The sequence below is a fragment of the Anguilla anguilla genome, chromosome 11 (genome assembly GCF_013347855.1).
Source record: "Anguilla anguilla isolate fAngAng1 chromosome 11, fAngAng1.pri, whole genome shotgun sequence".
In the NCBI taxonomy this organism is placed as follows: domain Eukaryota; kingdom Metazoa; phylum Chordata; class Actinopteri; order Anguilliformes; family Anguillidae; genus Anguilla; species Anguilla anguilla.
The window spans coordinates 9971602-9985437 of NC_049211.1; the positions used below are offsets into that span (position 1 = coordinate 9971602).

The 13836-nt window shown below is 46.8% G+C and overlaps 1 protein-coding gene across 2 annotated transcripts in view; it reads left to right on the forward strand.

Annotated features, from left to right (window-relative positions):
* Positions 1 to 12934, forward strand: part of clcn6 (chloride channel 6) — a 19889-nt gene extending 6955 nt beyond the window's left edge. The window contains exons 12-24 of one of the 2 annotated variants that reach the window (XR_004761446.1): positions 126 to 292; positions 815 to 932; positions 1502 to 1631; positions 2084 to 2237; positions 3542 to 3698; positions 4345 to 4451; positions 4941 to 5127; positions 5515 to 5675; positions 5768 to 5924; positions 6167 to 6274; positions 6619 to 6744; positions 7279 to 7410; positions 7491 to 12934. Coding sequence is in view for 1 of the 2 variants with exons in the window: in XM_035381692.1 (XP_035237583.1) it covers positions 126 to 292; positions 815 to 932; positions 1502 to 1631; positions 2084 to 2237; positions 3542 to 3698; positions 4345 to 4451; positions 4941 to 5127; positions 5515 to 5675; positions 5768 to 5924; positions 6167 to 6274; positions 6619 to 6744; positions 7279 to 7359 (1653 nt within the window). In the remaining variant the exon portion in view is untranslated. Of the gene's footprint in view, positions 1 to 125; positions 293 to 814; positions 933 to 1501; positions 1632 to 2083; positions 2238 to 3541; positions 3699 to 4344; positions 4452 to 4940; positions 5128 to 5514; positions 5676 to 5767; positions 5925 to 6166; positions 6275 to 6618; positions 6745 to 7278 lie in introns of both variants that reach the window. The other variant, XM_035381692.1, reaches the window with a different exon arrangement.
* Positions 12935 to 13836: the final 902 nt, after the last annotated feature.

Here is a 13836-nt window from a genome sequence, read left to right on the forward strand (position 1 = left end):
AATTGCCCTCCTGTGTGTGTGTGTGTGTGTGTGTGTGTGTATGTGTATGTGTATGTGGGTGTGTGTGTGTGTGTGTGTCTCAGAGTGTTAATTGCCCTCCTGTGTGTGTGTGCGCACACTTCCAGTGTCCAGACGGGGATAAGAACTGCCACCTGTGGACGGCAGTGGACCTGGCCTTCTTTGTGATGATGGGCATCGTGGGGGGGCTCCTGGGTGCTCTCTTCAACTGCATCAACAGAAGGCTGTCCAAGTACCGCATGAGGAACGTGCACCCAAAAGCCCGCTTTGTCAGGTACTGTCCCAAAGCCCAGATCATCAGGTACTGTCCCAAAGCCTGCTTCATCAGGTACTGTCCCAAAGCCCGCTTCATCAGGTACTGTCCCAAAACCAGATTCATCAGGCACTGTCCCAAAGCCAGGCCATTTTATTAGGCTTTTTTCTGAGGGGGTCTCTCTTTCCTGCTTGTGCTGTCTTGTTTTTGTGATTATATGAGTAGTGGCAGCAGTATTGCATTAATTATGTTTGAATGGTCTTTCCATTTATTTGTTTGCAATGATAAAAAAAAAAAATGAAGAGAGATGAAGAAGTTCCTGTCTGCATGTGAGGGGCAGTATTGTGGGATTGCTACCAGAATGAGGCCAGATCAGATGTGGGCGGGGCTCTCCTGTTGTGCTCTTGAGAGTGTCTGAATTGCTTTAAATCTTCTGAATGAATACCTTCGATTGTAGCATTTGCAAAGAAGCAGCAGTAACAAATACGTGACGTTTTTGTTGCATGGTCTGACCTGTCCCTCCCTAATCTTGGATACCGGCAGGGTATTGGAGAGTCTGCTGGTCTCCATGGTGACCACGTTGGTGATATTCCTGGCCTCCATGACGCTTGGAGAGTGCCGGGACCTGTTCACCCCCACCACCAACCACACCACCACGCTGGTAAGACTCACCAAGTGCACTACCCAGGAGTTAAGCACACTCTTGACTGGGTTACATGAGAGCACGATTCAAAACGCACTTTATTGACACTTCTTGAAAACTAAACACGAAAACAAACAGCTCGCTTTCAGGGTTGTGGACCTTGTACGTTATATGGTTCATAACCTCGGCTTTATAAACAGCCTCTGTGCCAGTTTACACACGGTGGTTGCCAAAGAGGTTGACCCTGTCAAAGCAAACTCTTTTTGCCCTGCCATGTCATCATCAACAGCTGCCAAACCACCGTCCAAAAATAGCACAGGTAAACTGAATGCACTCTATACTCCTATATAATTGGACGGTATAATTTCAGAAGTACGTGGTGATTTCTTTTCAGAATATATTTTACTAGAATCTGTTTTTTTACTGTTTTACTTGTTTCTGGTCTGTGCTGTATTTTGATTGAACCCGTTCGTTGTAATAAGTTGCAATAAGTTTGGCCCGTCAGATGTAGTTGTGCAATCACTTGGAAAACTATTGATTGTTTATTTGAAATGATAGATATTGTTTCTCTCACGCATGTTTTTCAGGTGTCGGTCTCTGAGGATGTGAACTCCACCATAAAGCACTTCTTCTGTCCCAATAAGACCTACAACGACATGGCAACTCTGTTCTTCAACCCCCAGGAAGTGGCCATACACCAGCTGTTTCATCAGGATGGTGAGAGATAACACACCTGTGCACACGCACACAGAACGGAACTGAGACACCTGCCACACACCCTACACATGAAGGCACACACACATTACAGATGACCTTATTCAAATCATACACACACACACATGCGCGCACACATACACACAGTACATATCTGAGACGCCAAATCACACTGACACACCTAATGCATGTAGGCACACACACCTTACAGATGACTGCTCAAATCATGCACACACATAGGCACACATACACACACACGCATGTATACACACACACACACACACACGCATGTATACACACAAACCCTGCGCTTTGTGACGTCAGAGTGCCCTCGCCTTCATTTTGCCGTCAGCGCTTGGGTCCATATTTGTCTGATCCTGCTGATTTTGTGAGGGGTCAGAAAGGCCTCCTGTGACCCCCCCCCTTCCCCCACCCCCCCGATGCTGTCGTTGCAGGAACCTTCAGCCCGGTCACTCTCACCATATTCTTTGTGCTGTACTTCCTGCTGGCCTGCTGGACGTACGGCGTCTCGGTGCCCAGCGGCCTCTTCGTCCCCTGCCTGCTCTGCGGCGCCGCCTTCGGGCGCCTGGTGGCCAACGTCCTCAAAGTGTAAGAGCGTCACTAACGGCGGCGCGGCTGCCGCACAAAGGCCTCTCGTCATATACCATGTGACTCAGGGGTTGACATGAGTACACATGTACAGCAAAAAGGTTCAAATGTGCAACAGTTTTATTGTATTTATTTTTAGGTACGTTTTTCGCTATGAAATAAAATTGCTGCACGTTTTAATCTTTTACCATCCATGCGCTCTTGCTTACCACATGTATCAACACCTCACTGTGTTTAAAAGTGGTATCTGCACACCTGAGAAACATCTTTGCAGGTGCTAACAAGGTTGTGGTTGAGTAACAGTTGCATGTAAGCCAGTGTTTCTTTGTGTGTTCATTTTCCTTTTTAAATGTACTCATTTATTTTGTGTTTGTATGTTTTGGTGTCACATTTACTGCACTACATCTGTTTAATGTGAAAAGCTTGTACAGTATGTATTCATGGGAAATGTAGTGCCATCTGAGCTAGTGAACGAGTCAGGGAGGATGTCTGCCCGTAGAGGTCACAGGTGGAGACATCCATAGAAGCCTATCCAGCCATTGCTAATCCATTTAGAGTTTAATCTTCTGCTAAATCCAAGTCATTTATTATTCACATTCAGGTATTCTACCAACTAACATCTATGGGTGCTGTCAAGTAATTATAGCAAACCACAATAATGCACAACCTGCTACAACTGTCTATCAAAGTAAATATTCACAGGGTATTTTAATAATATATATTATTCCATATTATTGCTGGTTAGTGTCCAGTATGCTTATTGTTATCGATCATATTTAAAATGGTAGCATATTTAAACTGGGTAGTTCAGTACATGTATATATGAGTTCAGTTTTTTTACTGTTGCTAAAAGTTAGCACACATTGGACTTAAATGGTCCTGTGGCACTACTGATGTGACCACTGGACTGAGTAGCTCCCTGTCTGGATGCTGTGAGCTCATTAGCGAAGCTCTCACCCCTGCAAGTGGCCTCCTTTTCTCCCCTAACTCCTCCTCCTCCTCGCCCTGTTTCAGGAAGGGTACATTTTTGGCAGCCGGTCATATACACATAATGGGGCTTTGTTCCCACTTGCAGCAGTATGTCGCTCATATTGTACATCACTGACAGATTCAAGGCCAGTGACTGATGGTACTGTGGTCTACTTGGCGAGCACAGCTCTGCCCATGCCTCTCTAACCTCAGAGCATTCCTTTAATGTTTCTTTCCCACAATGCCTGGCTGTGCCAGCTCTATAAATCTTTATAAAAAAAGGATTTAGAAAATGGCGTCTTGTTCACCTGTTCTGTCTGTCTCCTCTTCCGCAGAAACATTGGGATTGACATTTATTCCGGGACCTTCGCTCTGATTGGTGCAGCCGCCTTCCTCGGAGGCACCGTCCGCATGACCATCAGCCTAACTGTCATTCTCATCGAATCGACCAATGAGATCACATACGGGCTGCCCATTATGATAACCCTCATGGTAGGTGACCTTACGTTGATTGATTTTTCTTTCTTAAAATGGGACGTGAAACAAACTTGTGTTGTGAGTCAGTTATGATAGGAATATATTTGAGAACTCAAATAACATCAAGGTCCAGATTTGAAATTACTGAATTGTGGGTGCATCGAATCCCACCATCCCATTTCTCAAGTGAGTCTGTATTCCTGACAATGTAGAATTAATTATTTATTTTTGTTTCTTATATATTCTCATGCAGGGTTACTTGATGTAATACATGAGAAATTTTAATGCATCAGAGAATACAACTGCCAAATAAGCAAGTACAATATATCTCATAAATATATAGACTAGCTCAATGGTACCATTATTAGGTGTTTATTTCTAACGTGCCTACAAGATAGAAGGACTCAATTTCACCAGCATGTGGGGTGTTCGGCAGCATGGATAATAAAACCTTAAAATTAAAATATGACGTTCATATTAGCCTTTTCTTTTAGTAAATACTAATGACAATGAAATGTTTTTGTAAATAGGTGAAATCATTATTTCATGTGTCCGTACTGCTGCACAGTGCTTTGTGGGAGTATCACCGTGTCAGTCGTTCTGATGCAGTTGTCAGTATGAGTCGGTCACGGGGGTCTCTTGTCCTTGTCCGCGCACTCAGGTGGCCAAGTGGACGGGCGATTTCTTCAACATGGGCATCTACGACATCCACATCCTTCTGAAGGGAGTTCCGCTGCTGGAGTGGGAGACCGAGGTGGAGATGGACAAGTGAGAGCGCCCCCTATTGGCTTCCCTCCTTTATCTCTGCTCCCCATCAGTGACCCCGCTCCCTGTCTCGGGTTCCCCACTCTTTTAATAAAGTCCACACATTCAGGAAATATTAAATCAAAACATTCAATGGCTTTTAAAATTAAGAAGCTTTTTTTTGACCTAGGTACTTTCTCAAATAAATGTTACAGTTTTTGTTCAATTACATGTCCACATCTAATATAAATAAAGGCCTTAGACGTTATCCTGGATCGTACTACACACTTTAAAATGGAGGAGGTTTTGTCTGCTGTTCAAAGAGCTGGTCCTGGGTATAGCGCTCATTCTGAACCCATCGCTTTAGTGATTGTGGCCGCATGCTGTAGCTTTCTTTACACTCTTTATGTTTCATTGAGTTTGTGTTGGGGGGATGGCTGCTTTTGTGGGGGGAGGGGTGAACCTTGAACAGACTGGGGAAAGTGTGGGATCACCGCTGCCCTTCTCTCTCAGACTGACGGCCAGCGATATCATGGAGCCCAACCTGACGTACGTGTACCCCCACACTCGCATACAGTCTCTGGTGAGCATCCTGAGGACCACCGTGTACCACGCCTTCCCCGTGGTGACCGAGAACCGGGAGAACGAGAAGGAGTTCATGAAGGGCAACATCCTGGTCAGCAACAACATCCGCTTCAAGGTAACGCCACCCCGTGTCCAGCAGGTGGCGCACGTGCTCCATGCGCTGTCCCCCGCACTGCTGAGATGCATGCAGTTACAGTACCACTTCCACACTACAGAGGTTCATGCTGTCATTGCTGAATTTTTGCACTGCATAGATTCGTGTAGGTACTGCTGTGAATGGATTTCATATCACAGAAATAGACGGCTAGTATTAGGAGCCCACCTACAGTGCTTGTAATTGTTGAGAATTGGTGTGAAAGCGGAATGTGTGTGTGTGCGTGTGAGTGTGTGTGTGTGTGCGTGTATGTGCGCATGTGTTTGCCCGTGAGTGTCTGTGTGTGTGCGCGCGCTTGTGTGTGTGTGTGTAAGTAGTGACCGGACCTTGTCCTCTGCGCTCCTGCAGAAGACCAACGTCCTGACGCGGGCAGGCGAGCAGCGTCGGCGCTGCCAGTCCATGAAGTCGTACCCGTCCAGCGAGCTGCGCAACGTGTGCGACGAGCAGCAGGCCGTGGCCGCGCCCAGCGAGGAGCGCCAGGACATCCTGCAGCAGATGCTGGAGCGCAGGTCTGAGCTCTCGGGGTCTGGCTGCCTGGCCGCCGAGCTTCCGGAAAGCTCCACAGTGCTCGGCTGTGTGCTCATTCTCTCTTCATCTCCAGGCACGAGCCCTACCCGAACCTGTACCCGGACCAGTCCCCCAGTGAGGAGTGGACCATGGAGGAGCGCTTCCGACCGCTCACCTTCCACGGGCTGATCCTGCGCTCGCAGCTGGTCAACCTGCTCATCCGCGGCGTGTGCTATGCGGAGAACCAGTCGGTCAGTGTGTCATGTGTCTCAGTCTGAACCTGTCAGTGTGTAATATGTTATTCAGAGAAACAGTTAGTCAGTGTGTAATCTGTTAGGCAGAGAAACAGGCAGTCAGTGTGTAATATTTATGTAGAGAAGGTTCTGTAACCCTTTAAATGTGTCTGTCTGTGTGTATGTATGTTTGTTTGTGTCTGTCTGTCTGTGTGTGTGTGTGTGTGTGTGTGTGTGTGTGTGTATGTGCATGCGTGCAGAGTGCCACTCAGCCCCGGCTGTCCTACGCTGAGATGACGGAGGACTATCCCCGCTTCCCAGACATCCATGACCTGGACCTGGCCCTGCTCAATCCACGCATGATCGTAGTGAGTCCCATCTCCCAATGCTGCTCACTCAAACACCAGGCCAGAACCCTTCTGCTAAACACACTCTTACTCTTATGTTTGCTCACACACTTTGGGCAAAATGCATGTGCTCCTGTTCAGCTGGATAGCTTGGATTCCAGTTACATCACTGCAGTTTAACCGTCCAGCAGAATGCTCTTACTGAATTGGTTTAGCTGTGTGAATTGGGTAATCCATATGCTCAAAATAAGCAGCATGCGTTCAATGATTAGGTGAACAATAATTTGTTATATCTGAAAAATTTTCTTCTCTTTGTGCATTTTACCCTGTTTTGAGGAAGTGTGTCATTGGCTCTTGTGTTTTAGGATGTGACCCCATACATGAACCCGAGCCCCTACACGGTCTCTCCGAACACGCACGTGTCCCAGGTGTTCAACCTGTTCAGGACCATGGGTTTACGGCACCTGCCTGTGGTCAACGCCGTGGGAGAGGTACGCCTTTCTGTGGAGAGCGTGTCTGTACGTCTGTGGAGAGTTTGCCTGTGGGGCGTGTGTCTGAGTAGAGCGTGTCTGTACATCTGTGGAGAGTTTGTCTGTGGGGCGTGTGTCTGAGTAGAGCGTGTCTGTACATCTGTGGAGAGTTTGCCTGTGGGGCGTGTGTCTGTGGAGAGAGCGTCTGTACATCTGTGGAGAGCATGTCTGTATATTTGCTGTGATGTAGTCCAAAGACTCAGACTACACGCTTGCTACTCAAGTGACTGTCCAAATACTGGAGTTTTTCTTTTTGAAAGCCTTGTCAGATTTGCAGTTAAGGCTGATCAGAGAATGATTTCAAAGCTTTTGCCTTAAAGCGGTGATTTCTGGTAGCTGTATGTCTGCAGTATTCAGGACTCTGCGCTTGGCTTGATGGTCTGTTTATCACCTCTGAACACACCGTTCAGGCGCTGGTTTCTAAAGCTCGTGAGGGCTGCACGTGTGGCGGTAGCGCTGCGTTTGGAGTGACACCTGCTTGTGGCCCTCTTTCAGATCGTGGGAATAATCACCAGACACAACCTGACCCACGAGTTCCTGCTGGCCAAACTGCGGCAGCACTACATCACCATATGAGGACCGACCGAGCCCGCCAGTCACCCGCCAGTCAGAATCAGAAGCGCTCCTCCGGCCCGGACCCAAACCAGCCGGCCCTGACCCAAACCGGCCGGCCCTGACCCAAACCGGCCAGCCCGGACCCAAACCGGCCGGCCCTGACCCAAACCAGCCGGCCCTGACCCAAACCGGCCGGCCCTGACCCAAACCAGCCGGCCCCGCCACGCTCTCCCGAACTCCAGCCATTCCCACCGTCCGCCACACCTCAAGTAACACACACTAAACACAGGGAGGATCCAGGAGGTTCCACAGAACGGGAACTCTCCGAGTGACCAGCTGTCTTTCAGTTTCCATAAAAGGGAGAAAAGCTTTTCCTTTGACCCAATCCCTCCAAGCACCACAGTGAAAGGAGGCATTAAGTTCAGTAATTCCATGCTTTATCAAATATGCTTTACAAACTATACTGTAGCACTTTTATTTTGAGATTTTAATATGTTGGGGTTTTTTTATTGGTGTATATTTATGTGTATATTTATCTTGCACTAAAACCATTTTAAACCAGGACCTGTCCAGCCAAGGTTTGTGAAATGTTTTGTTTCACTTTGTTGAAAGGTCAGAAGAGATCGAAGAACCCACTGAAATGTTTATGAGTCAGTAATGTGCCATTGTAGGTAGATGGAGAGTCAGGCATTGCACTTGTCTGTTCAGTGTCTATATGTTATTGGACAGACATTTAGACCAGCTGCTGATTGCTCTGTGCTGTGGGGAAAACCACTTATATGAATTCCATTTGTGGGCAGGGGCCATTTTGAGTGTTCTTTTGTTTTATTCCTTTTCAAATTTTGTTACTGTGATCAAAGATCAAAATAAGAAAATCAATTTATTTAACAGTTTGCTTACCTTGTCATAAACTGGAAGAGATGTGTTCTCAATGCTTCTAAACCTTTGTGGGAGCAGTGTGAAGTCAATTGTATTATTTTCTTTATTTCTTTTTGCACACTTAACAAATGCAGAGGGCTGCTCGTCATACGTAACAGACATTATAGTCACTGGAAGGACTTTGGCGAGTGGGGCCAGTTTTTGGGGCCGTGTGTGTGTTTTGTAACCCATGGCATTGTGGAAGGACACGCGTATCTCTTCCGCCGTTGGAATCCCGTAAGGCCCTACTTGAGATTGGTGGCATCGCGCCCTTGTCAAATATGTGACCCCCAGGCACTTTGAGGCCGCGCCAGTTAGACGCAGTAGAGTTTGGAAATGGGCAGTGCGCGCTAGGAATTCTACTCGCTGCGGAGAATCCAGACTGAGAAGCGTCTCCTTTCTAGAGGGACAGATGAGGATAGTGCTGTACCAATCAGGTGACCAATGGAAGGATGCAGAATAACTTGTTTATTTATATTCTGAAGCATTTACTTTTGCGGGCATTGTGCTTACAGTATGCGTAATATTTAAGGAATAGGTTTTATTGTGTACATTTTTAATATGTTTTGCTATGAATTGAACTGGGGTGTTCTTTTAGTGTGTCATCAGTAGTGTGAGATACAGATCAAATCAAAGGTTACATCATGGATAGCTATTGCACATTGCGAGCAGAGGCAGTTTAGACGTTACAAACATGTCTCATCTCACGACCACATTTATCTGTTTAGTATCTGTTATTGTGAGGAAAGTTAAAATGGCAGGTTCTGCAGTATGTAGACTTACCTTAAAGCCTACGTGTTATTTTCAGTATTGGAGACCACAGGAATGTTTTGCCCAAAGACGGTGTGACCTGCCTGTCATTGTGGAGACTGAGCTTTGGTGACCTCACAGAGAGAGGGAGGGAGAGAGAGAGAGAGAGGGAGAGAGGGAGAGGGAGAGAGGGAGAGAGGGAGAGAGGGAGAGAGAGAGAGAGTAAGATGGGGACCAGGCTTGCAATGCCTTAGATTAGTTTCTCAGACAAAGCTGCTCGTTTGTTTGAGTGTAAAAAAGAAAAGGCGTCGTCTGTCTAATTAAATGAATAAACTGTGAGGGGGTGAGCTGAAAGGCTGGTTTGGCCGTTTGTAATTAAGTTTCTCTCGCGCCCAGCAGAGCGCCGGACGGGCAGGCGGCGCAGCGACAGGCCGCGCGGCGCGGCTGCGTGACGCGTCCCGGCGTGGCTGACCCACACGGAAACGCTCGAGGCGTGCGGCACGTCCTCATTTTCCGCTGGTGAATAACCATGGGGAGGCCGGCGCGCTCAGGCGGTAATTAAGGGGGCCGCTTTTTCCCTCGGTGGAAAAAAAAGTTCAGGGCACGACGGTGCCTCCTGGCTTCTCTCTCGCTCTCTCCCTGCACCTGGGAACACCTGTGACCCCGGTCCCCCCTCCCCGAATCCCGCTGACAGACCGCGACATCTAATCTGCGCTTGTGAGCGCATCGCTCTGAGTCACCCGTAGGGGGCTTTCAGCCCGTAGCAGCTATCCCCTTTAGCACAGTGTGTTATAGTCTTCACTGAGCGCAGTTCAGCCGTCTCTGTCCCCTTTAGCACAGTGTGTTATAGTCTTCACTGAGCGCAGTTCAGCCGTCTCTGTCCCCTTTAGCACAGTGTGTTATAGTCTTCACTCACTGAGCGCAGTGCAGCCGTCTCTGTCCCCTTTAGCACAGTGTGTTATAGTCTTCACTGAGCGCAGTTCAGCCGTCTCTATCCCCTTTAGCACAGTGTGTTATAGTCTTCACTGAGCGCAGTTCAGCCGTCTCTGTCCCCTTTAGCACAGTGTGTTATAGTCTTCACTGAGCGCAGTTCAGCCGTCTCTGTCCCCTTTAGCACAGTGTGTTATAGTCTTCACTCACTGAGCGCAGTTCAGCCGTCTCTGTCCCCTTTAGCACAGTGTGTTATAGTCTTCACTGAGCGCAGTTCAGCCGTCTCTGTCCCCTTTAGCACAGTGTGTTATAGTCTTCACTCACTGAGCGCAGTGCAGCCGTCTCTGTCCCCTTTAGCACAGTGTGTTATAGTCTTCACTCACTGAGCGCAGTTCAGCCGTCTCTGTCCCCTTTAGCACAGTGTGTTATAGTCTTCACTGAGCGCAGTTCAGCCGTCTCTGTCCCCTTTAGCACAGTGTGTTATAGTCTTCACTCACTGAGCACAGTGCAGCCGTCTCTGTCCCCTTTAGCACAGTGTGTTATAGTCTTCACTCACTGAGCGCAGTGCAGCCGTCTCTCTCCCCTTTAGCACAGTGTGTTATAGTCTTCACTGAGCGCAGTTCAGCCGTCTCTATCCCCTTTAGCACAGTGTGTTATAGTCTTCACTCACTGAGCGCAGTGCAGCCGTCTCTATCCCCTTTAGCACAGTGTGTTATAGTCTTCACTGAGCGCAGTGCAGCCGTCTCTGTCCCCTTTAGCACAGTGTGTTATAGTCTTCACTGAGCGCAGTTCAGCCGTCTCTATCCCCTTTAGCACAGTGTGTTATAGTCTTCACTCACTGAGCGCAGTGCAGCCGTCTCTGTCCCCTTTAGCACAGTGTGTTATAGTCTTCACTCACTGAGCGCAGTGCAGCCGTCTCTCTCCCCTTTAGCACAGTGTGTTATAGTCTTCACTGAGCGCAGTTCAGCCGTCTCTATCCCCTTTAGCACAGTGTGTTATAGTCTTCACTCACTGAGCGCAGTGCAGCCGTCTCTATCCCCTTTAGCACAGTGTGTTATAGTCTTCACTGAGCGCAGTGCAGCCGTCTCTGTCCCCTTTAGCACAGTGTGTTATAGTCTTCACTGAGCGCAGTTCAGCCGTCTCTATCCCCTTTAGCACAGTGTGTTATAGTCTTCACTGAGCGCAGTTCAGCCGTCTCTGTCCCCTTTAGCACAGTGTGTTATAGTCTTCACTGAGCGCAGTGCAGCCGTCTCTGTCCCCTTTAGCACAGTGTGTTATAGTCTTCACTGAGCGCAGTTCAGCCGTCTCTGTCCCCTTTAGCATAGTGTGTTATAGTCTTCACTGAGCGCAGTTCAGCCATCTCTGTCCCCTTTAGCACAGTGTGTTATAGTCTTCACTGAGCGCAGTTCAACCGTCTCTCTCCCCTTTAGCACAGTGTGTTATAGTCTTCACTGAGCGCAGTTCAGCCGTCTCTCTCCCCTTTAGCACAGTGTGTTATAGTCTTCACTGAGCGCAGTGCAGCCGTCTCTATCCCCTTTAGCACAGTGTGTTATAGTCTTCACTGAGCGCAGTTCAGCCGTCTCTGTCCCCTTTAGCACAGTGTGTTATAGTCTTCACTGAGCGCAGTTCAGCCGTCTCTATCCCCTTTAGCACAGTGTGTTATAGTCTTCATTGAGCTCAGTTCAGCCGTCTCTATCCCCTTTAGCACAGTGTGTTATAGTCTTCACTGAGCGCAGTTCAGCCGTCTCTGTCCCCTTTAGCACAGTGTGTTATAGTCTTCACTCACTGAGCGCAGTGCAGCCGTCTCTGCCCCTTTAGCACAGTGTGTTATAGTCTTCACTGAGCGCAGTTCAGCCGTCTCTGTCCCCTTTGGCACAGTGTGTTACAGTCTTCACTCACTGAGCTCGGTGCAGCCGTTCCTCCAGAGGCCATGGCCTCATCAGGCCACAGCTGTTCCGTCCCTTCGGTCCAGTGCCCCAGACGGTCCCGTTTTTAATCGCTGTAAAGTGTTTCGCTTCGGCGCGGAGCCATAAAATGTGCAGTAAAATGCCGCGCCGGTTTTGCCACCCCCTCCCCCCCCCCCGCACCTTGGCAACAAACGCACGCTGTTGACATAATTTTTTGGCGGCTATTTTTGGTGGCGTTCCTCGTGCACCTGTTGTTTTCTCGAACCTGAGACTTTCTGATAATTAATGTAGTGTTGCCTGGTACACTCCTAGATATTAAATACACCTGTGAAAGAAAAGAAAAAAAAAACACAATTATGAAGTTGAAATATGTGTTTGAATTCTTGTTTTCCTCATATATACTTATATAGTGAGTTTTAATAGAAGTTTGGGAGAGGGGGTGACTTGGACAACATGGGGGTCTTTAGAACAATGTGTGAAGTGTCACTGAAGTTGAGCAAATGACATGGAAAAATGAATTCTGGCCGACTGTATATGAAGTACACTGGCACTCGCTCACTGGCAATGGATTCTACAATGTGACAGAGTCATGTTTTAGTGTCCTTGCTTATGTGAGTATGAAATGCTGGCAGCATCTAAGACATCAGTGACAAATCTGCCCTTTTTCTGAATGTGGGTTTGGTCTCTTCACCGAAAGGTTGAAAATCACTACCTACAAATCTTTTATATTTTAACGGTATTCCTAAATATTTTGTTGAACTACAGAGGGAGGTGGAATATTTGTGCATTTCGGTGTGCTTGTAATTAAAGGCATCTCTTAGCTTTGACTTCTGCTATGTCAGTCAACCAAATTCCCAATTTAAGGTTTTTTTTATTTGTTTTTTTATTTGTTCATAATACAGCCCATTATTGGATGAACAGTGCATTATCACTGAACTGGATATTGTAATAACTTAAGGTCACTTGTATGGAGTCTGTACTTCCCTTTGCAGATACGCTGAGCTTGAAAAGGACCACAGTCCTGTACTAACAGATGGAACAGGTTTTATTACTTTTGAAACTGCATTGAAATAAAGCCATACATTCCTTAACTGTGCTGCATCCCTGTAATGTTTTAAATCTGAGACTGCGCAAAATAGCTTGAGTTTCTTTTTTAAATCTATGAGGGTATGTTATGTGGTAAGAATATGATGCCAATGAGAAACCTTGGAATTATTTTACATACAACAGTAATATATATGGCAGACAAAATTCAAGATGTACAATTGTAAAACATGACGCATACTTGCTCATATTGATTATTACGTCTTATGTACATGATGGAATAATCACGGGTAGCAACAACCAAACGCAAACTTATTACGGGTATAAAAAAAGCTTTTGTTGTTGTTATTATTATTGTTCTTGTTGTTGTAATTATTATCCACTAGTTATAAGAATTATCTGATATTTTTACAAACTCAAGAGAAATTGTCTCACATCAGAGGGCCCATTAGTTCATGACCAAATTTTTTTTTCTCCGACTGAAGCATGAAAGAATCCAGAATTCATGTGGTTACAAAGATGCATGGAGTCCTATCATCTTTCAGACAAGTGAATTTTGCTTACAGGCAGGTTGTGTGATTTTTGCAGTAAATTAAAGTTCTGGATGCTCACAAACAAAAATGTGGAAAAGCCTGTTGGAAGCCATCTTCCACTTCATGCTTGACTTGCGTATTATTCACTTGTGTCTTTCAGAGAAGGAAGTTACAATCTTTTCCGTCCTGCTCATTGAGGTTTTTGCCACAAAGAAATTGCCTGTTGACCCTCTATATGTTTGTGTCGTGTAAACATTTCTTGCACGCAGCCATTCTTGGCTATGTGAGGTTTGCTGCACCTATAGTCCTGGCAAATAACCAAAAATTTCTACATGCAAAGCAGGCAAATTCAGTGAGATATTTTGGCTTTTTACAACTGTGCCAGTCATATGAATATGTCCCTTAGTCACTCACAG